A 22,742-nucleotide genomic window follows, 5' to 3' on the forward strand; every position below is an offset into this window, starting at 1 on the left:
TTTCAGGATACCCCTCTCTGCCAGAAGCTGCCATAAACCATATAGCTTCGGGCAAAAATTTTCTTGAAAGCTTGCCAAGTCCTTGGGGTTTGCGGCTTGGTAGCTATAGACATCAAACTTTGTATGGCATTTCTTTTGAGAAAAACAGTGACTCGATGGATCCTTCTCTTGCAAGTGATCTTTATGGCTTATGCCCTGTAAGACACGAGCGGTGAAGACGGGAACGCGCCCGATGTGCGATGAAGTAAGGGTGGGAGTCGCTAATAAGTCCGGGGTCGGGACCCGAAGATACTTAAAATAAAATTCCAATAGTCTTTGGTTTGCTCTGTCTGCTTTGGGACCCGAAGATACTTCAAATAAAATTCCAATAGTCTCTTGTTTGCTCTGTCTGCTCTTTTGTAGGACCGGTATGCTTTTAGAAAAGCACACGCTTGATGCTCTGATACAACAGTCTGCTCTTTTGTAGGACCGGTATGCTTTCAGAAAAGCACACGCCTGATGCTCTGATACAACTGTCACAAGATGGGGACCACGTGTCAATAGAAAAGAACAGACTGAACAAACTTTTAGCACTTCAATAACATCTGAACTGAAAGAGAGAGAGCACACGCGACACGGAGTGGCGGAATTCCACCGTAGAGAGTATTGGCCCCAAACCTTGGCACCCCTTTCGGTATTTCTTTACATTGCATCAACTCAGTACAAGCCGGTACTCCAGACTCTGCACCTTCTCCAGAAAGCATGTCAAAGAATGAGACCTAGCCTCATATTTAAAGGCCCTTGCCTTGAAAAGCAGTTACAATGAAAAGCTTTAAACTCAAAAGCAACTGGCCCAAAAGCTGGCTCTGAAAATCAGCCAGGGTAAATCATGGAAATTCGTACAGTTCTGCCACGTCAACAGTGTTCAGAAAACGCGGAATTCTGTACAGCTACCTTGTCAGCATGTCAGCGGCGAACTACGGGCATCTGCACAATCTGTTGCTTTTTGCTTCTTCACTTAGGGTTAGGCCGCTCGGTCGGGATGCGCAAGTTGGCTTAGGTCTTCAGTGGCTTGACACGTCAACAGTTTGTGACACAAACCACTTTCATGGGCAAATCTATGCAAAGCATCCAAGTGATGTTACATCCCCTCCGGAGAGTCGGAGATCAATACAATATCATCAGCATATAACAATAGTAGAATCCATGTCCTTGCCAAGTGTGCACCTCTATCACCATCTCTCTCAATATAGTCAGAAACCTTATCCACATACATACCAAATAGAGTAGGAGAGAGTGGGCAACCGTGTTTCACTCCAATAGTGGAGCGAACTAATGTAGATAGCCCCGCTAAAGTGCGTACATACCCCGCTACTGACTTGTATAATGCCATGATCCCCCAAATCAGCTCTGTGGGTACTCCCATCTCTTGTAGTCTGTGCATCATTCTAGCTCTGGGTACTGTGTCAAATGTTTTCCGGAAGTCCACAAAGCTACAATAGATCCGTCTCCCATGTGATACTGCCCTCCTCAATAATGGCTTTTGAGTGTCAGGATGTGGGCAAGAGTAGAAAAACCTCTCCTAAACCATGCTTGGCCGACTGCGCGTATACCCTCCCTCTGTGCCCATCTACTCAACTGCTATTCAAGAATGGATGCGTACAACCGTGCCAATGTGTGATCAATCATTATAGTGCGATAATTCCCAAGCTCCATACAGTCTCCTGACTTGAAGATAGGTACAATAGTAGATAAGCTCCAAGTATCAGACAAGCCCTCACACATGGCACGGTTGAACATAATTGCTAGAAGCTCTACGAGCAGATCTCTAGCATGTATAAAATGCTCAGCCATTAAGCCATCATGATCATATGCTCTCCCATTCCTCATCCTATCAATGGCCTTCTTCACCATCTTAGTGGTGAAAAAAGCAAATGTGTGTGGGCATGGATCGGGGGGGGGGGGGGGGGTGTCACAAACTTTGATGTGGCGTGCCCACAACACACAACTCTCTGCTACTGCCTACTCCCGAAAAATGGCAGGCTGACGTTGCTTGAATTCCTGAAAATTACATTACATGCTGATGTGGCAGGAATTCCGTACAAGTGTTGACGTGGCAGCCCGCATTTTGCGGAAGCAAAAGGTTGCGACAATTTTTGCTTTTTAGCAGCTTTTTGGCCTTGCTTTATTTACTCCATGAAAATGAGAAAGAGAGAGAGAGCTTTACTTTAAAAAGTTGTGCTTTACTGTGCTCAAGAGAGAGCCAGAGAGAGAGAAGATGGAATATGCTTTATTTTTCAACAGAGCTTTTGGGCTTTTGATTTTCAACTTTTGGGGCTCTGCTTTTGGCATCCCGTGTAATCTTTAAATAAGTGGGCTGGCCACTCACAACTCAGAGCATCTGCACGTAGAGTCTGAGTGTGAGCGCCTGCCCGCACTCGTGTACTTTGAACCCAGATTAATACAAAAAGAAATATCGAAAGGGGCGCCAGTCTTTGGGGCCAATATCTCTAGGCACGGAACTCCGCTGGACCAGTGTCGAATAAATTGTGAACTGTGAACCGTTTTGAAGTGGTTATTTGGTGCTGTCGTGGTAGATTCTTGACTTGGAGTGTCCAAGTCTGTTACAATAGTATCAGAGCACGGCCGATTTCTCTTCTACGAGAAATCCGATCCCTATTTTTCTTTTTTCCGTGGCACCTATGGCTTCAGGCAAAGATCGGTCGACTCCCTCTGCATCCGGAGATGCGGGAAGGGATCACAACGAAGATTCTGGCAAGGAGTATGGCCCGCCTCGGCCTACTCAGGCGGAGCGTCAAGAGATGGAGTGTCAACGATTGATCGACGACGCAACAAAGATGATGCTTAATTTTGCCAAGGATCCGAAAATGGCAAAATATATGACCAAGACTTCGTCGGAGGAGGTGCACGCGTAGTGGCAGAATACCACAAAACCACCCCCAAAACCCGCTCTCAAGAAACCTCCTACTCCCAAGAAGTATATAGAGAAGGAATTAGAAGAGGTGGTTGATGCACGAATTTCTCAGCTTTTTGACGTGCAAAACAAAGCTAAAAAGCACGGCAAGAAGCAGAAGATGATGAGCGCGCGGCGGTGTGTGTAAGTGATAGAGCACGCGAAGATGTGCAGGCCTTGAGGCTTGAAGCGGAGGCACTGTGCTGCAGAAGGGAAGCGCCAGCAGAACGAAGAGGGAGAGAGAGAGAGAGAGCTCACGTTTTTGGGGAAAACTCAATAAGTGAATTTTGGGTTTTTCCACTTTTATTATAAGTGACCTTTAAAAAATGTGGAACCTGGACAAAGTATAAAAATGTACAAAAAGGGGTTATTTAGGCCTTTAACCCAACAACCTCCCACTTAAAGGCATAAATGACGCCTTTAAGTTAACCAACTCCCACCAGCTGTATGCAATGCTCATGTTTAGCCTTAGCAAGACTCTTGGTGAGAACATGTGTAGGGTTATCCTGTGTGTGAATCTTAGTCAAGGTGACTAGACTATCCTCCAATACCTGTCGTATGAAGTGGTATTGCACATCAATGTGCTTTGTCCATGCATGAAACATGGCATTTTTGGCCAAATAGACAACACTTTGGCTATCACATCCCAAGACAAGAGTACTAGCAGGCATACCAAGCTCTTTGACAAGTCTGCCCAACCATATGGCCTCTTTAGAAGCCTTAGTGACTGAAATATATTCAGCCTCAGTAGTACTCAATGCCACAATTTTCTGCAGTCGTGAACACCAAGAGACAGCACCAGCAATAGCAAACACATAGCCACTAGTGGACTTCCTGGTATCCAAGTCACCTGCCATATCTGCATCACAATAGCCCTGCAACTTCAGGTCACGTTTGCCATAGCATATACACCTAGATTGTGTACCTGACAAGTATCTCATAATGCATTTCACAGCTTCCCAATGTGCTTTGCCGGGATTGGACATGTATCTACTAACAACTCCCACCGTATGGGCAATGTCAGGACGAGTGGCAACCATAGCATACATAAGAGAACCACAAGCTGATGCATAAGGGATTCCCTTCATAATATTCATTGCCACGTCATCCTTTGGGCAATCAGCTTTGCTAAGTTTTGTGTGTGGAGGTAAAGGTACTCCAAGTGACTTAGCTTCATCCATGTTAAACCTGTCAAGTACTTTAGCAATGTACTTTTCTTGAGATAAGAAGAGCAATTTCAGCTTTCTATCTCTCTTGATTCTCATGCCCAAGATGTGCTCAGCATCACCTAAATCCTTCATTGCAAAAGCTGAATTCAACTGACGTCTAAGAGCATCAATGGTAGACTTATGCTTCCCAGCAATCAACATATCATCTACATATAGCACAAGGATTACAGGACTTCCATCATTATCGTTCTTTGTATACAAACAATGGTCTGAATGGCTGCGTTTAAAGCCTTGAGACAGCATAAAAGTATCAAACTTTTTGTACCACTGACGTGATGACTGCTTCAAACCATACAGTGCCCTTCTTAGTTTGCATACAAGTTCCTTTCTATCAGGAACTACAAAACGCTCAGTTTGCTTCATGTAGATATCTTCATCAATGTCACCATGAAGAAAAGCTGTTTTTACATCCATTTGATTCAATTCTAAGTCAAGCACTGCAATGAGAGCAAAAAGGACCAATGTCGTAAGCTTTACAACAGGAGAAAAGATCTCTTGAAAGTCAATCCCCTCTTTCTGTGCATACCCTTTGGCAACTAACCTTGCTTTATACTTGGGCTTTCCATCAACACATTTGACCTTGTAAACCCATTTGTTAGGAAGAGCCTTTCTTCCTTTAGGCAATGGCACAAGATCCCAAGTATTGTTTGCATGCAAAGATTTGATTTCATCTTGCATCGCAAGCTCCCACTTACTGCTTAACTCACATGATTTTGCCTCTTTATATGTAAGAGACTCTCCCTCATCTGTCAACATAACATGATGCAAAGAGGGGTCAAAGCGCTGTATCAACCTTCTGACACGAGTAGACCTGCGTACCCAATGATCTACATTCTCAGGCACAGGTTCTACATCAGGAGGCAACTCATTTTCAACATGCTTATGCTACTGAAAATCATTTTCAGCCATGACAGGTGGCTGTCCATCCTCATTTGGAGCATCTAAATCATGTCCTACCTCTTCTGGCTCAAGGTTAACCGGCTGATTATCTATTTCAGCTTGCGGTAATGCATCCTGAGGCTATTTTTCAACATCAATAGGTGGCAAGAGAGGCTGAAATTTGACCGATTTCTTGTCAATTTCACAAGATGTAGCATTTTTCAGCAATTTAGCCTCATTGAACACTACATCTCGGCTGCGTACTACCCGCTTAAACTGAGGCAACCATATCCTGTAGCCCATTTCACCCTCTTCCCCATAATCTAGGAAGAGTCCTTGGATGGACTTTGCATCTAGCTTTGTCCTCAAGTCATTACGAACATGGACAAAAGCCTCGCAGCCAAACACTCTCAAATGATCATAAGAGGCAGGTTTGCCAGACCAAACCTCCTTTGGAATGTCATTTTTCAGCGTACTGTTAGGAGAGCGATTGCATACGTTTTCAAAGCCTCTCCCCAAAACCCATGAGGGAGATTAGCCGTGGACAACATGCAACGCACTCTCTTACATAAAGTACGGTTATACCTCTCAGCCACACCATTAGAAGATGGATTATAAGGGGCTGTCAACTCCCTTTTAATCCCATATTCTTCGTAATAACGCTGAAATTCAGCAGACGTGTACTCCTCCCCATTGTGAGATCTCAGGCATTTAAGCTTACTACCCTTTTGCGTGCTCACAAAAGCATAAAACCTCTTAAATGCATTAAATGTCTCACTCTTATTCTTTAACAAATATGCCCAGCCTTTCCTAGTGCAATCATCAATGAATGTAACAAAGTATAATGCACCACCAAAAGACTTAACAGGCATTGAACATACATCGGAGTGAATTAAATCAAGAGCATTAGCTTTGCGCGAGACACCACAATAATAAGAAGACTTCTTTTGTTTACCATACAAACAATCATTAAAAAATCTAACTTGGTGCCCTTTACATCAACCCTCTTCAAAGAGGAGAGCACATCAAGTCCCTTCTGGCTCATATGGCCAAGTCTTTTGTGCCACAACTCCAAATGAGAAGCAACTTCGGTCACTGCAAGAAACTTGCTAGGCAAAGCTTTGCCATGTAAATAGTACAATGTACCACTCTTGCATCCCTTGACAATGAGCATTGATACCTTAAGCAACTTCCATGAACCCCCAACAAAAATGGTTGTATAACCCAGTGCATCCATCTGGCCAACAGACAATAGACTCTTCTTGATGCCTCGTACATACCTTACATCTTTAAGCATAAACTCTTGGCCATTGTTTAATGCCAAGCACACAATGCCCATTCCTTCAATGTCACAAGCATGATTATCCCCAAGGTAAACCTTTCCATACTTGCCTGCATGATAAGAAGCAAAACACTCCACAAATGGAGTCACATGAAACGAGGCACCCGAGTCTACTATCCAAGACTGTGTAAGGCCATCATTTGCACTTAGCAATGCATCAATGACATCTCTACGTGAGATAAGCATGTCTTTTGCATTTGCTACAACAAAATCTGAGGGGCATGAAGCTGCAACCAAGATCTCCTCACTGTCGGATAACTCTGTGGTTATTGCAACCAAGATCTCCTCAGTGTCGGATAACTCTGTGATAACCACACTAGAGGATACACTGACAGTCTCCGAATCCTTGGAGGAGGTACCTGCTGATTTTTCCCCTTTCTTATCCTCTGTCTTCTTCTTCTCCTGTGATTCCTTCTTTCTTTCCTGCTCTTTCTTGAAATACCTGCAATCTGGCTTCTTATGGCCTTTTTTGCCACACTGGTAACAAGTCACATCCTTATCCCTAGACTTGCTTTTGCTCCTGTTTTGAGTCTTGGTACCTGTATTTTGCTTATGACTTCTGCCTCTCGCATTGTAAGCAGAACTGCCACCTTCCCCACCACTAGACTTGCGTCTAATTTCCTCATTTAAGATGGAGCCTCGCACTCCATCATATGTGAGGTTGGGGCTATTACTCAAAGAAACCACAAGTGTTTCCCAAGAGTCTGGCAAAGTCATCAACAAAAATATGGCTTTCAACTTGTCATCAAAAGGTTGAGGCCCAGTATCCTGTAGCTGACTCATAATACTGGTGAAAGCACTTAAGTGCTCAGAAGCCGACTTGGCTTCGTCAAGCATCATGTTCACCAGTTTGTGCATCAAATGCATCTGATTCACAGGGGTGGCATTCTCATAAGTGGCCTTCAACTTATGTCAAATTGCATGTGCACTGTCCAAGCCCTTTATGTCCACTAGAATGTCATCGGTCACAGCCATTTTGATATAGGCCTTTGCCCTCTTGTTGAGCTTGGCCCAATCCTCATCCGGCATATCCTCAGGCTTTACAGCTAAAAGGGCGTCCTCACAATCCTTAGGCCTTTGCCCTCTTGTTGAGCTTGGCCCAATCCTCATCCGGCATATCCTCAGGCTTTACAGCCAAAAGGGCGTTCTCACAATCCTTGAAGAACAAAATCCCCTGCATCCTGTCCTGCCATAGGTCGAAACCTGTACTGTCAAATCGTGCTCTTGGCATCAGATGACGAGGAAGTAGAGGCCATTTGCACGGATAAAAATGCAGCAGAAAGTGTTTACACAAAATCTGAAAATTTCTAGTGATCACAATGTACCGCATGTTGCATACAATGTGCTGAAAATTTCAGCAATTAACAAGTATCCCCAATGCGTACTTGCATAAACCCACAAGAGGCGTACATAAACCTCAATTTGTGTACATAAAAATAGTCCAATTCTGAATTTTCTGCAAATTTACTGTTTTGGCGCTTCAATTGGGATCAAATGGACCTGTTTTGAGTGGGAAAAGCAAGGGGCATTCACGGGAATCGATTTAGAACACTTGCGTTTTGCTGTTTTGACATGTAATTTTCTGGTTTTTACCTGTTTTGACCTAATTTCAGTCTGTTTTAGGCTGTTTTGGGAACCCTAATCACCCTACGTGACACTGGAAGCAAGGGGCTTCGCTATGAAAGCGGAAATTTGACGCGAGAGAAGCCTTACGCTTGCTATCCAGCCTCCTGCGCAAAGCTTCTGAAACCCTAATCTTGCTCTGATACCAGTTGATGAGCGCGCGGCGGTGTGTGCAAGTGATAGAGCACCCGAAGATGTGCATGCCTTGAGGCTTGAAGCGGAGGCATTGTGCTGCAGAAGGGAAGCGCTAGCAGAACGAAGAGGGAGAGAGAGAGAGCTCACGTTTTTGGGGAAAACTCAATAAGTGAGTTTTGGGTTTTCCCACTTTTATTATAAGCGACCTTTAAAAAATGTGTCCAAGTTCAATATGAACTTGGACAAAGTATAAAAATGTACAAAAAGGGTTATTTAGGCCTTTAACCCAACAGAAGAAAGACACTGACTTCCCGGGTTATTTGGGTCGTCAGTCGACATTTGAAAAGGCAAGAAAGCAGAAGAAGCGTGTTAGATTTGAAGGAGTACCCAGTTGTTCTTCTTTTTGTTCTTCTAGCTCATCTGATTCGAGCGAAGAAGACCGAAAAGGCAAAAAGCGAAGCAAAAAGCAACGCTTTGGAAAGGGCAAGAAAAAGACAAAGAAGCCTAAATCTCGCCCCGTGAGTGACAGTTCTACAGAGGACTCGTCTACAGACAGTCCGGACTCTGATGACAACAACTTTTATGCAAAGAAGAATAATTTTTACAAAGCCAACCAGTATGACTTTCTGGAAGACAAAAGCAAGAAAGTCAGAGAGTTTAAGGAAGGTGGACACTCAATTAAATTTGACACGTTTTCTGGATATAGAGATGCTTAGAAGGCTTTGTCTTTTGTACAATAGTTTGACATCGCTTTCGCGGGAGGGTGTTACTCAGAGCACTTTAAGATTCGGAGAGCTGCCTTTTACTTTAAGGGGAATGCTCGAACTAGGTGGTCCACGCTTCTATTAAACAAAACTGCGCTAGTTAAATGGTTGAAATTCAAGAGGCTTTTTATTTCTTCTCGGCTGACTCGAGAGTATGAACGTGATATACGAACTGCTTGGAACTATCTTCGGATGACCAAGAATGATACAATGGACGCTTATTGCGAGAGATTCTGGAGCTCTTTTCTACCCGCCTCTTCATGTAAGAAGATCTCGTTTAAGGAACAGATTGAGCAGTTTACCTTGGGTCTACCTACAGAGATCCGAGATCACTGCTTGAAACAAAAGTAAGCTTCCATTCAGGAGTCAATGAGTCATGCGAAATGGGGTTTTGCCATTCACTCATGCAGTTTGACCTACCCCACCGATGAGATCACGACACAAAGAGCTGAACAGACTTCGACAAATGAAAGTAGAAAGAGGAGGAGCAACCCAGAAAAGAAAGATGCACGACCCAAGCTTACTCCTCAGGAGCAGGCTCGCTACATCAGGGAAGGGAAGTGCTTTGGATGCGGGGAAACTGGACATATCTCCACGAAGTACCCTAAAAAGGCACAGAAAGAACAGAACGACAAGGACGACGAAAGGCCTGAGAGTTCGAGAGCAGTTGAGGAACGTGGAAGAAAAGGCAAGATGAAAACAGGACTGGTTCCAGATTGTGTGGGTATCGATCCCAACACTACGGACGAGAGTATAGAACTTTACCGAGCTTGGGGCAAAGTGAAAGACCAAGAGCCCCTAATCTTCTTTGATGGAGGAGCCAAGGCCAACTCCATTTCACGAATTGGCGGCGCGGCTCGAGATCACTCTTGATTGGATGGGACCACTTGCGGAGGCTGTTCTAGCGGCACCCGGCAGGGATATAGCCATTACAGCTGTCATTGGCAAACTTCGGTTGCATTGTCAGGGATATTTGGGGCATGAGGACTTTTACATAATGCCTTTGGAAGGTTGTGATTTTCTCTTGGGAATTCCCTGGTACCACAAGAACAACGCAGTGGTCGACTATCGGGCGAGGAAAGCGACATTGACTACAGAGAAGGACAGAAGCATTGTACTCGATATAAAACTTAAGGGCGAGTCTGTCCCTATTGTATCGGTTCTGCCATTTCTAAATTAATGAAATCCAATCTTTTTGTTTACTCGATCTTTTTGAAAGAGTTGAGTGATGAGGATAGGACAAATATGTCTGTACTTGATAAAGAACGCCAAGATTTTCTCCACTCTCATGCCGATTGCTTCTTAGAGGGCCTGCCAGTCGAGTTACCACTTGCTCGTCCTGAAGATCATACCATTGATCTGATACCTGGAAGCACACCACCGAACCGGCCACCTTACCTTGTGAGCCGAGCACAGAATGAAGAGATTATGAACCAAGTGAAAGACCTCTTGGAAAAGGGTCTTGTCCAGCCTAGTACTTCACCGTATTCCTCTCCAGTGTTGTTGGTTTTGAAGAAAGACGTATCTTGGAGAATGTGCATCGATTTTAGAATGTGCATCGATGTTATAGCCTTTGCCCATACCCACCCACCCCTGGGAAAGTATTGCAATGGATTTCAGTTTTGATTTCCCGAGAACACAGAGTGGTCACGATGGTATCTGGTCTGTTATTGACAGATTTAGCAAGGAGGCTCATTTCATTCCAGTGAAGAAAACAGTCAAGCCGGATCACTTAAAGAGACTGTTTGTGGCCCAGATTTTCAGATTACATGGCATGTCTGAGACGATTGTCTCCGACAGGGACCCTAGATTTACGAGTTTGTTTTGGAAGGCAATTTGGGAGAACATTGAAACGCGGTTGCAGTTCTCGTCATCTTTCCACCTGCAGACTGACGGGCAATGTGAGATTGCCAATTTAGTGGTTTTAGATTTATTGAAGTCTTATATCTCAGATCAGAAGACTCAATGGGAAAAGTATCTACATTTGGTGGAATTTGCCTACAATAACACGATACACTATTTGAGAAGGCGCCATTTGAGATTGTTGAAAGTGCTGCGAAGGTTCCACCCTTCCTAAGCACGAAAGACAAGATTTTTGAAGCTGATGAGTATACGCGCGACTTAGACACGGATTTTGCCAAGGTCCGCGAGGCTTTGCAGAAATCTCAGGAAAGATAGAAAAAGGCAGCGGATTGCCATCGTTGCGATTTGAAATTGAAGGAGGATTATTGGGTGCTCTTACGTTTTGAGAAGGCATGCCTGAGAAAGAAAAAGGGAAAGGAGAGGCTTTTTCCAAAGCTTAGTATGAGATACTACAGACCTTTCCAGATCTCCTCAAAGATCAATGATGTCTCCTTCCGACTGAAACTGCCTGACACTTGGAAGATTCACAATGCATTTCATGTGAGTCTCTTGAAACCTTTCAAAGGTGATGTGCGTGACGTGGCAGGAATGCCGTACAAGTGCTGACGTGGAAGCCCGCGTTTTGCGGCGGAATTTGCGGAAGCAAAAGACTGCGGCAATTTTTGCTTTTTGGCAGCTTTTTGGCCTTGCTTTATTTACGCCATGAAAATGAGAGAGAGAGAGAGAGAGAGAGAGAGAGAGAGAGCTTTACTTTAAAAAGTTGTGCTTTACTGTGGCTCAAGAGAGCTAGAGAGAGAGAAGGTGGAATATGCTTTATTTTTTCCACAAAGCTTTTGGGCTTTTGATTTTCAACTTTTGGGGCTCTGCTTTTGGCATCCCATGTAATCTTTAAATAAGTGGGCTGGCCACTCACAACTCAAAGTATCTGGATGCAGAGTCTAAGTGTGAGCGCCTGCCCGCACTCTTGTACTTTGAACACAGATTAATACAAAAAGAAATACCGAAAGGGGCGCCAGTCTTTGGGGCCAATATCTCTAGGCACGGAACTCCGCCGGGCCAGTGTTGAATAAATTGTGAACTGTGAACTGTTTTGAAATGCTTATTTGGTGCTGTTGCGGTATATTCTTGACTTGGAGTGTCCAAGTATGTTGGGGGGGGGGGGGGGGGGGGGTGTCAGGAAGGGGCAGCTGTCCTAGAACTGTTTACAAAGATGATGCGTACTAGCCCCAGGCCTCTGTAGAGGTAATGGCAGGGGGTGGGGAGTGCTCATGAAAGAGTCGCCATGACTCACGTGAGTCCTGACTGTAGATTCTGCTCTAGACGAGCCAAAAATGCCCTCTTTTTTCGTCGTCTGGTTAATCCTTGACTACCTGTGAGTGATATCCCCAGAGTGATATCCCCAAAAGCACCTCCCTCTGAAGTCTGGCTCTTGCCTCACGGCATTCCTCATCATACCAGCTGTTCTGGGGTATGCTCCCAGAACGCCATCTCTGCCTGCTGTTGCCTGCAATGGTTGTGTCAGTATAGTAGTAAGGTCCTTCAGAGGTCGCCCTGGCTCCTTAGTGCACAGGCGTCTGTAGATCCCATCTATGTATACAGAGTCCGTCTCCTGCGTGAAGGTGTAGCGAGTAGGGGCTGCTACTTGTGGCTTGTGTGCTACACCAAACTGGAAAGAGATGGTCATTGACACAAGGGCATGCCATTTTCCTCTTGTTATTCAAGAGGGAAATGGCGTGTGTGTGTGTGTGTGTGTGTGAGAGAGAGAGAGAGAGAGAGAGAGAGAGAGAGAGAGAGATGAAATGTTATATTAATGTCATCAAAAGGCCAAAATGACCTATGAGACCGAAGCATTACAATGTGGTGGATCTGATACAAAGTCAAGAGTAGCAAAATGAAATGACAAAATGATAAAATAAAGGTACTATGGGATCCTAAATTGGTAGGTGTGAGCAGCTAGCTGGGATAGCTAAATCACAAGTCACAAGAAATCCAGCATCGGTCGTTAGCGGATCTCATCAATCTCCTCCATGGACAATAGTCTGACCGGGCGTCGTGCATGTCGGGCCAAAGTGATCCGAATCCTTTGATGTAGCTTCCGTCGATGTTGTGTAGTCCTCCGCAGTTGTGGGCGTCTGGATCACCCTAGCTCAGTCGCTCGATCGATCAATGTGCCTTTGGTGTGAGGCGACAAGATCTGCTGTGGTAGTAGCTCCTCTGGTGTCCAGTGTCTGCTCTAAAGAAGTCTGTGATGTGTCTCTGAGACTGGCTAGCCTCTCCTCTCATCAGGCTGTGTGTGTGTGTGTGTGTGTGAGAGAGAGAGAGAGAGAGAGAGGTGTGTGTGTGCGTGTGCGCCATTTCCCTCTTGTTATTCAAGAGGGAAATGGCATTGTGTGTGTGTGTGCTAGAGAGAGAGAGAGAGAGAGAGAGAGAGAGAGAGAGAGAGAGAGAGAGAGAGAGAGAGAGAGAGAGAGAGAACTACAATGTATTTTGAATGAGGTTGATTTTTGTGATATTTTGCAGTCGCTTGAGTTGTGGTCAATGCAAGAAAACAAGAGCTTGACAGTAGCTGCTCACGATGGGCTGATAGCAGCTCTTGCCCAATCATTTGTCACTGGCATGGTTGCATCAGCTAGTCATGACAAGTGCGTGAAGTTGTGGAAGTAATTTACTCTCCTCTTCTGTGTCCTTTGACAGGGGTGGTCCAAGGGTTATCCCTGCTGGTTATTACCCTGTAAAAGCTCCATTGCAGTTACGGTAAATGCTAAGCGAACAAGAATGTAAAGCTGCACAGATAGAAACGGGTGTGTCCCGTATTAAGAATGACCTAATATATGTTTTTTCTCAGTGGCTGCAGTTCAAAAGTTTTTGCTAATCCCATGATTCAAGAGTTTGGTAGTCCTGTATCTGTTGTATCAGAGAAATAAACTCACGACATCTTATCCTCTAGATCTTGCGACATCTTTTCAAATGCAGATGGTTGAGACTCTTATAAATGTGATTTAAGCTTTCAACGATGCAACTTAGAAGTAATAAAAGAATTGAATTCCTGCGTTCCATGTTTTCTCACTGAAGTCAGACTTCGAGTTTCACATTGATGGAAGTGAGGGTCATGTTTACCCATTTCTTTTCTTGTAAAGGCCAGAAACAGACTGGTAGTTTCACTTCTCGAAGGTTCTGTTTATTTGAGTTTTCTTGGTAATTGCAAGGCGTGTTCATGCGATACTTAGTTTTGGTTTTCTTATTTGCTTTAGTTGCATACTGTTTGCTGGGTTTCTTGCACTTTTGGCAGACATATTTAAAATGAAGGATAGATGTTGGTTCACAATTTTCGTAATGCTAGGTCTACGGAATCTTCGTTGGTATGGCCATCTTTTTTTCTCACTGCATTGCTGTGAACAATGTTTTCATGTTTAAGGATACTGGAGGATGCGTTGGGTCACACTATTCATGACCCAAAGGTGAAATCTTGGAAAGATGTGGCTCAACATTGCACCAGCTACAGGAATATGTATCTCAATTCTATGATATCATACTCCTTAACCTATCATTGCAGATTGTCCTCCAATGTTCCCTGCCAATTCACATGCTCTTATCTCATAAATTTGGAAAAACATAGCAGTTTCTATCAATCTAATACTGTGGCCATCCATGAAGATCTATCTCAGCAGGCCTTCATTGTAGGATCAAGTGCAAATTTTCCTCTTTTACAAAATAAGCTCGCACCCATTGAACCCCTCCAGCTCTTTCCACCCCTACAATAGGTGACCTGAGCACATTAGACGTGTGCTACCAGAGTGAATTTCCCACACCCTTTAGAGATGTGATCTCCATAGTCATCTTTCTTCTCGAAGGGGACAGCTAAAGAGTGCCAATTAGGAGCTCAAACAAAAGAAAGCTCCAAATGTTACAAACATAGAGAGTTGGTATGGAGCGAGCCTTTCGAGCAAGCTTGGGAGTGAACTTTTTTTAAAGATTTCTCAACCATCGCAATCTTTAAAAAAAGCTTGCTCCAAAAGTGTTTTTGGAGTGACCTTCTGAAGCGACCTTTTTTTTTTCTCTGCCTCTCTCTCTCTCTCTCTCTCTCCATACACCAAGCTCATTTTTCTCTCTCTAAATGGAAGTGTAGCTTTTTGCCCTCCATATAGTCTCAACTCCCTCTCCATCCACTCCCAAGCTTAGATCTAAGATGCCACACCAAAATTCAGCTATGGAAAGCTTCACCTACATTCCACATGCTCTCTACATAGTTTCTTTTCCTCCCATCATTTTCTTCTTTCAGCTTCTCTTCCTTCCTTATCCAAGATTCTCCTTGCTTGCAACAGAGCTCAAGGTCCATAAATACTCTCTTGTGCACATCACACCCAACATCAAATAGTGACTTAGATTCTCCTTTAGACAATCCTTCAGACAATCCTTCATCATTGTCCAAGAAACCACCATCTAGCCACCACCATGGATCCTAGATCTCTATCAAGCATTGAGGCCTTCTACACCATTAAGGGAGAATTGTCATTGTGTATCAATAACTCATCTTTGTGTATGTCAATATAAGCCTCACAGGTTTTCTTGTAATGGTTTAGCTTGCTTTCTATCAATAACTCATCTTTGTGTACGTCTATGTTTATGTGGAGATTCTTATGCTTATTATGCAATAAAATTTATGTCGACCTTTGAAGAACGGGAGCCTTTGGAAGCTGTAACAAGAACCTTTGAGGAGCACCACACCGACTTTGGAAAGTAAGTCTACTCAAGGTGCATTGCATCAAATCTTATTGAGAGGTCTTTTCTATGCTGCACCACACCATGTTTCTTCATCAAGTAGTGGATGGGGGAGGTTGAAGTCAATGCTTGTGCTTGCCTTGCTAGCCTTGAGTGGCCAATCCCTAACCATGCATCAATGACATTCAACTATCTAAGGGTTGAGAATGACATCCAAAATGTGATGGACTCTACTTATGGGTCACACCATGCAACCATTATCATCTTCATGCCATTACAATGTGGTTTTCTTGACACAAGTAATGTGCATCACACGTTGACAATGTGGATTGTGGAGCACTAACCTCCATTCTTTTAAATGCATGGCAATCAAAGGCAGTTAAACACAAGATTAACACCATCATGTCTATGGTGATGATTGAGAGGGTAGCAATTCACTAGAAAGTAGCTGAACGACAGCTCTCCATTATCCTCTTCCCTTCAGACGGTAGAAACTTACAAGGTGAAAGTGAGGCTATGAATTTTTACATGATCAATGCTAAATAGGTGGAGCTTTAGATTGCATGCAAGGAGATGATGTTCAAGACATCTTAATAAATGATAATTGAAGTTTGGCAAACCTTCACAAATAGTTGAGAGGTGACTATCACTGTTTTCATAGATGGGAGGTCTATGCACAAGAGAAAGGACCCCATCTTTTCGTGCAAGGAAATTTGCTTCCAACAACGCAAATCTATAAGACATCCGTCTCCTTTGTAGTCTCTGTTCAAATTAATGAAAACAATTTCTGTCATTTACTTCGTTTTGAGTAATGTTAAGTCACAAAATTCCCTTGGTGTTTCTAACTCCACAAGGTTACTGATGTGTATACAAAACAAGGCATATGGAGACAAACATTGGCATTGTCTTACACTCCGAATAAAGAAAGAGAGAGAAGGAGAGGGCACGAGAGATAAGGAAACAAAGAAGGGATACTATAGATTAAAGAGGAGAAAAATAACACAAACCTTCCAAAAATTGGAAGGGTGCTCTATTGTACATGGGCTAAAATTCCCTCACATTTACCCCCCCTTTCGGGGAAAAGGGAGTGCCAACAAATGGATTCATGTTTGCTAGGGCACATAAGCATGTATATATTATAACAATCAAAACTTTTTTGCACGTAGTATCATCAAAATTTTCAAAATTCATCCATACGCTAGTTTTAAGTCATTTGAAGCTACTTGAATCTTGAAGCTCATGGTGACAAAGCCCTCCAATGCTGTTTGGAGGGGTTTTTGGACACCGCAAATCCCCCATTCCTTCGTGTGCATTGTTGCTCTTGCCCAACAAGATACTTCTCATTTCAAAACAAAAAGTTGAAAAGGAAATCAAGAGGCCTGGAGGCCCTTAAACGAAGGGACCCATTTACAAATGAAACAAAGGAAATCGAAAATTTGTACACCTTTCTTCTTCTCTAAGGCATAGCTTAACATGCCAATATTAAGTCAAAAATGAGATAGAAATGTCACTTTTCAAGGATCTTGGATTGAACCCCTTCAAAATTGATCCTCAGAACATGCATCTTTAAGATTCACATCTAGAGACTAGAGCTTCTATCTGACAATTAAAGTAAATCTTCAAAAACATGACATTCCTACAACAATGTAACCCAAAAATAGGCTCTACACTGAAAACAAAGAACCAATATCCGAACAAAGCATGGATATAACTAGTCTTTCATGACAATGGTGACTACAGTTTTGAGGTGATACTTTCTTGTATGGGGTTTTTTTGTATCCGGCAGGCCTGTCTGCTCTCAAACCCCTTCCTTGGATTCCCATGCATTCCTCACATCCCTTTTTCTCATTCTTTCCAACAAACATGAACAAATTCATGAAAAGAAAACGTTTAACTGAACAATCCTTTAGGCAAGGTTGCCTTTGATAGACCATTTACATTAGCCAATCTTCGATAGGCCCTTTTAACAAGCTCTTCAAAAGCAACAAATGGTAAATTTCCCATGATGTAAACATCGTTGGCAAGGGTAGGACGAGACAAGGCAAGGGCAAGAGGAAGGGGCCGTTGTTGTGATCATGAAAAAATCGACCATTAGTTTTGTTTCCACTACTTCAAATTTCCAAAATCCGAGCTAGATTTTGAGCTTGTCTTCAAGGAATGGCAAATCCCAATGGAAAAACCAACAAAAACTCTTCTAATATTGCCGCGCAAAATGGCAAAAATTCCCCAATGTATCCTTACCTCATTTGTTGGATAAAATGTCTTTTGTGAACATTGGGCCAATGAACACTGATGAGCTCCACCCCCATCATAAACCAAAAAAAGTTTAATGGGACATACTTAGATCCTGTGTGAGCGTCGTCAGTTTGCGATGCGCTAAAAATGTACTCGTATAGCCTTCAAGTGTGATTAATCTCCCATTTAGAAATTCTATCCAAGTTGAGAAGACATAATAAAAGCAATGTCAATCTTGTATTCATTGATGCATCTGTCCAGCATGAGGATTGCAATGCAACTTTCAAATGCCTAGTATGTAAAAAAACCCTGGCAAATAAACAAAGGTTTTGGATAGGTGATCAGAGAAGCCTACCCCTATCTATTCTAAAAGACACCCCTTTGAAGAGCCTCACTTTCATAGCCAGACCTCTCTTAAGTAGAAAAGAATTCCATTATAACCAAACAAAAATTCTCCCAAGCCCACAACCTATCATGATGGTACACAACCACCAAACATGCTCTCGTTGGAAAAAAAAATTACATGAGAGCATGATAACCCAACCTTACTCACCATTGCTGTGCCTTGCTTCGCCTTGCCCACGCCTCTCATGATGCTGGGCCTTGCGTGCTAGCGAGTGCAAATTGTACTTGACAATGGTGTCGACGAAGACCCGTGTTTCGTCGATTGTGTTCCCGTGAGGAATGTCGACAACATACGACTCGATGACGATGGTCGATGGCTTGCCTTCAAGCATGGACTCATGGAGAGTAGTGACTGAATGGTAGTTCCTCAGCCGGTGTTGCCCCCCTACAATCTTGAAACTCAGTATGTGTTGTTCCTCATCCAAGATCTCAAGCCTCTCAGTGCTTGATGCAGCGGGGAGGCCCGATACTACCTCCACCTCCCTTGTGCTCCCCACCTTCCCATCCCCACTCATGGAGCATCTCTTGATGAACTGTTTGTATGCTTGAGGGTTGTCGAACCGCCGCACCATGGGCCACACATGATCGATACGAGCGTGCACATGCTGGACAATGACTGATGCACACTGATCTGTGCAGGTGGATGCGTGTGTATGGTACCGGCGAACGAGATCGTGCAGGTGGATGAGCTCTTCGTCGCTCATCAGCTGATGAAGCTCTTCTGCGATGGTGAGTGCAGGAGTAATGTTGGCACCTCCGTCGCTGCCGCCATCAGGGTTTGCTAGAAGGCAGGCAGGCCCCCTGGGGAACCTCCTTAGCTGATGGGCGGTCATTTGAAAGCTGCTGCTCAGTGCTTGGCAAGGATCAGAAGAAAAGCCGCAAAAATTGGAAGAATTAGGGAGAGATCTACCCACGAGCGCGCGCGCGCGCGAGAGAGAGAGAGAGAGAGAGAAGCAAGATGGGAAACTTCGAAAAAGGTGATGGCTTTACAGGCTCTTTAAACGTAAGGGGCCGAGAGAGAGAGCCTTGTGTGTGTGTGAGAGAGAGAGAGAGTAGACTGAAAGCTCTGCTTGGCCGATGAAAAGAGAGGGATGGGGCCAGGCCCTTGAAGGCAAAAAAAAGCACTATTTGCACTACAGGAAAGGCAAATCATGCTCTTGACAAGGATGGTTATGCTCCTGAGTCCTCCCCCTCCCTAGCCTACCCAGGCGCCATTGCCTTGTGACTCGTGAGAGAGAGAGAGAGAGAGAGAGAGAGAATGGCCTTATGTGAGTCCTCCCCCTCCCTAGATGTACCGTGCTACTTATCACCTTTACATGCACTCTCTCTCTCTCTCTCTCTCTCTCTCTCTCTCTCTCTGGTGAACATGCACGGTACATCTAGTGAGAGAGTGCGTGTAAAGGTGATAGTAGCACGGGTTGGGAGAGAGGGAAAGTTGAGGACAACTTGAGGTACACTACAATCAACTTATCAAGCCATAATAGATAGAGAGAGAGAGAGAGAGAGAGATATGAGATGGAGACACTCACATATAGGCTAGGAGGGTGGTCTATGGAGACTCGAGCGACCTTCAAAAGTACCTGCGATGTTAAAATTGGGCAATGCTAGACAATTGCAACCCTCAAATCAATGTGGTCCGGGATCGACTTTTTTTATTTTTAATGAGGAATAAAAATATGAAGTGCAGGCCCGCTGAGTGCGCAAGTCGAATTGAGAACGTGAACTATGGGCGGCCTAATTGTTCCAATGATGGAGATTACCCCACCATCAAGTTATTGATTGAAACTGTAGAACCTCTTTGAAGGACCCCCCATGTGGCATGTAGAATAGTGAAGCTTGCAAGATGGTGCTGCCTCCACACTATCTCGCACGGCATGCTCTAATGGGATCGATGGTTGAGGTGATCTGGGCCGTCAAATGTGCATGTGATATCGGGCATGGACATGGACATGTGTCTTTACGCACTCACACATTCACCTTAACCACTAGCAAGCTGAAAATTTTCTGTGTTTCGAAGACCTAATGCACACCCTTTGAGAGTGAGAGAGAGAGAGAGAGAGAGAGAGCGAGGGAGGTGCTACAAAAGCATGCATCTAGACAAAGTGATGTTTTTAGTGACGCACTATACACTAAAAATTAACGTGGGACAAACTTGTGAGAGAGAGAGAGAGAGAGAGAGAGAGGGGGCGCCCGGGGAGGGGGAGTAGGCTAACATCAAGAGAAACACATGATCCCTCCCTCCCTTTCATGCTTCATTTAAGTTACTCGGTTCCGAGTAATGAGGTCCCCACCCATTGGCAATCCAATAAGCTTTAGCTTTTGGGTCTTCAATGGTTTTCTAGTTCTCATGCATGTTCTTAAGGCCTTTGTCACATTGGGACAAGCGATCGAGACCCAAGTCGAGTTGACAACCGCTTATTCGCCACAACAAAAGGTGGATATTGGTCACAAGGGTATGTCAGAGGGGCAGCCTTGTTTGCCCATCCATCTTTTGGAGTAGAAGGCCAACTGCAAAAATGGTGCGAGGGATCACGTCTGATTAGATTTGAACACTTCCCTCTAGCTAATGCTCATTTGTTGGATTTTGATCGAAGCTTTTGCACTTGTGTGACACAAAACAGTTGGCCACCTTTCAAAAAGGCAACTGGCACCCGTCCTAGCGTGATAGGGGGGCCTAAGCTAGGGTTTGATAGTTCCATTACCACATTGCACAGGAACATTTCACACATTCAAGCAAGAGATCTGTCGAGCATCGTGCCAAGAGAAAACCTCCTTGTGCTTAAGCACCACTTTGAGAGTTGTAGACGTTGACGAAGAAAAGAGGCCCTTTATTAGAGTGCTCTTGTTTCTTGCATGTCAAGAGGCAAATATTAGACTACATCAAAATTTATATTTACTAATGGTCTCCTCTTATAGGCTAGTCCTCCTCTCCCTTGTTACTCAAAGTTGGCTATTCAAATGGAAATAGTAGAAAGATACTTGAGCCACTCTGCCTAGAAGCTTGCCTTTAAAATAATTATTCTCGCCTAATATCGAAAAGTTTCATCAAAATCATTTTAGACTTACCTGCCCTGTTAGCCTCCTTGTCCTTGGCACCTCAATCTAAATTTGTGTAATTCTCTGATCCACCAATTGATTCCCTTTCCTTTCTTTCCTTGTGCCTTGAGACTTGTGGGTAGACTCACTAGCCTCCTCTCTCTGCTGGGCAGGTCACTCTCAATCGTTAGAACTTTGAAATGCACTATCTTCTGATCCCTGCTCTTCTTCGAAATCCTCTAATGAACTTGCATTTGGTTCCCTTAGTTCGTCAGAACCCTTGGAGGCGCTACCATCTAATTCTCTTATTGCTCCGGAATCTCGTGATGAGCTGTCATCCGGTTCTCTTTGTTTGTCAGAACCCTCGGATGCGCTACCATCTAATCCTCTTACTGCTTATCATCTGGTTCCCATGTTTCATTCTCTTGATTGCAAAGACTCTTGCCCTTTTGAGGTGAGAAAAACTTGCATTTTCAAGGTCTTATTAATGTAGAATAAAATCTCAAATTTTTTTTTTTGAGCTAGTGTAATAAAATTTTTCACCAATTTTTTTTTGGGCTAGTAAGAATAAGGGAAAGGATCAGAATAGGTTGGTACGCATGTCGGGTTTAAGCGAATCTCATGAGATGCTCCGTTAGGCCTTGAGGTGAAAAAGGTGGATTATGACATATGGAGGAGAGAGGGAGAGAGAGAACGAGGGCACATCTGTCATGTCGACGGGGGAAAAAAACTCAGATTCTTTGTCGCTTGGGAAGAAATGCTCCGGGCCTGTTGCATACATTGCGGCTGCGAGTTCATCTCCATCTCGCACTCGACAGCCAGCATCGCAGAGCAGAACGAGTTCAGGTCGGAAGCAGGGCGGCATAAGGAAATGTGTGTGAGAAGGGGACGCAAGCAGTAGATGCATAGGTAGAGCTATGAATGAATGTAGGCAAGAAGGCGAGGGGGGCAATGGGAAGGCTGAGTAGGGCTACGCACGGGGTTTCATGGCAATGACAGTAGGAGCATTTCTCAGATTTGAGTGCGATGGAGCTACAGGGAGCTCCTGTTCAGAAGCAAGCGGGGGAAGCCCCACAACCCTCACCAAAATGGCCCTTGCAAAATACCCTGCCCGCATGCGCACCAAAGAGCAGTCGTAATGGACCTGGACGAGGTGATGTCCGTTCGCTGTGTAGGCAAAGGCTCGACCAGCCATGGCGAAGGACGCGGGGGCGCAAAGGGCAACGTTGGCGAAGAGGGGGGAAGAGAGAGGAGAGAGAGGGGGAAGGATCTGGCGAGATTCCCCTTAATAAGAGCAGAGTAGGTGGACTAGTGGTCTTTTTTTAATTTCTTTTTGTAGGAATCTTTGAAGATCCTTTCTGGATCGAAGCTAAAGTAAGTGGAAAGGGGAGGGAGTTCCATGGACATAGCACGTGGATGAGGTTTTTTTTGGAGGGACCAATGTATGGGAAAATTTTGTCTCGGCTAAATATTGTGCCGTTTTCAATTTCAAAAATGCCAGTTGAGGGCGAGAAACTCCGTCTCAAAACCCAAAAAAATAAACTTAATTTTATAAAATT

General features: G+C 44.1%; 2 protein-coding genes across 4 annotated transcripts in view; one reads left to right on the plus strand and one right to left on the minus strand.

Annotated features, from left to right (window-relative positions):
• The window catches only part of LOC147435306 (transcriptional corepressor LEUNIG-like), a 50,065-nt gene extending 36,223 nt beyond the window's left edge, over positions 1-13,842 (plus strand). For both annotated transcript variants that reach the window (XM_086488385.1, XM_086488386.1), the window contains exon 19: positions 13,309-13,842. In XM_086488385.1, the coding sequence (XP_086344511.1) occupies positions 13,309-13,452 (144 nt within the window). In that variant the 3' untranslated portion in view covers positions 13,453-13,842. The remainder of the gene's footprint in view (positions 1-13,308) is intronic.
• A 2,098-nt stretch (positions 13,843-15,940) lies between these two features.
• On the minus strand, positions 15,941-19,316 carry LOC147435307 (abscisic acid receptor PYL2-like). Of its 2 annotated transcripts, none has more exons than XM_086488388.1 (2): positions 18,296-19,311; positions 15,941-16,269 (listed from the first exon to the last, which is right to left on the minus strand). In XM_086488388.1, the coding sequence occupies exons 1-2, from the start codon at positions 18,978-18,980 to the stop codon at positions 16,241-16,243; spliced, it is 714 nt and encodes a 237-aa protein (XP_086344514.1). In that variant the 5' UTR covers positions 18,981-19,311; the 3' UTR covers positions 15,941-16,240. The 2 variants fall into 2 exon arrangements, with proteins under 2 accessions (XP_086344514.1, XP_086344513.1); XM_086488387.1 differs by lacking the exon at positions 15,941-16,269 and adding an exon at positions 17,197-17,937 and having other exon boundaries at positions 18,296-19,316.
• Positions 19,317-22,742: the final 3,426 nt, after the last annotated feature.

This window comes from Adiantum capillus-veneris, chromosome 18, assembly GCF_014529385.1.
Source record: "Adiantum capillus-veneris isolate H3 chromosome 18, ASM1452938v2, whole genome shotgun sequence".
In the NCBI taxonomy this organism is placed as follows: domain Eukaryota; kingdom Viridiplantae; phylum Streptophyta; class Polypodiopsida; order Polypodiales; family Pteridaceae; genus Adiantum; species Adiantum capillus-veneris.

Excerpts from the sequence above, each read along its gene's own strand:
- LOC147435307 (XM_086488387.1), bottom strand. The coding sequence starts at position 18,980 with ATGACCGCCCATCAGCTAAGGAGGTTCCCCAGGGGGCCTGCCTGCCTT. Across the intron at positions 17,938-18,295 it reads CGAAGCAAGGCACAGCAATG|AATTTCTAAATGGGAGATTA; the intron begins GTGAGTAAGGTT and ends CAACTTGGATAG.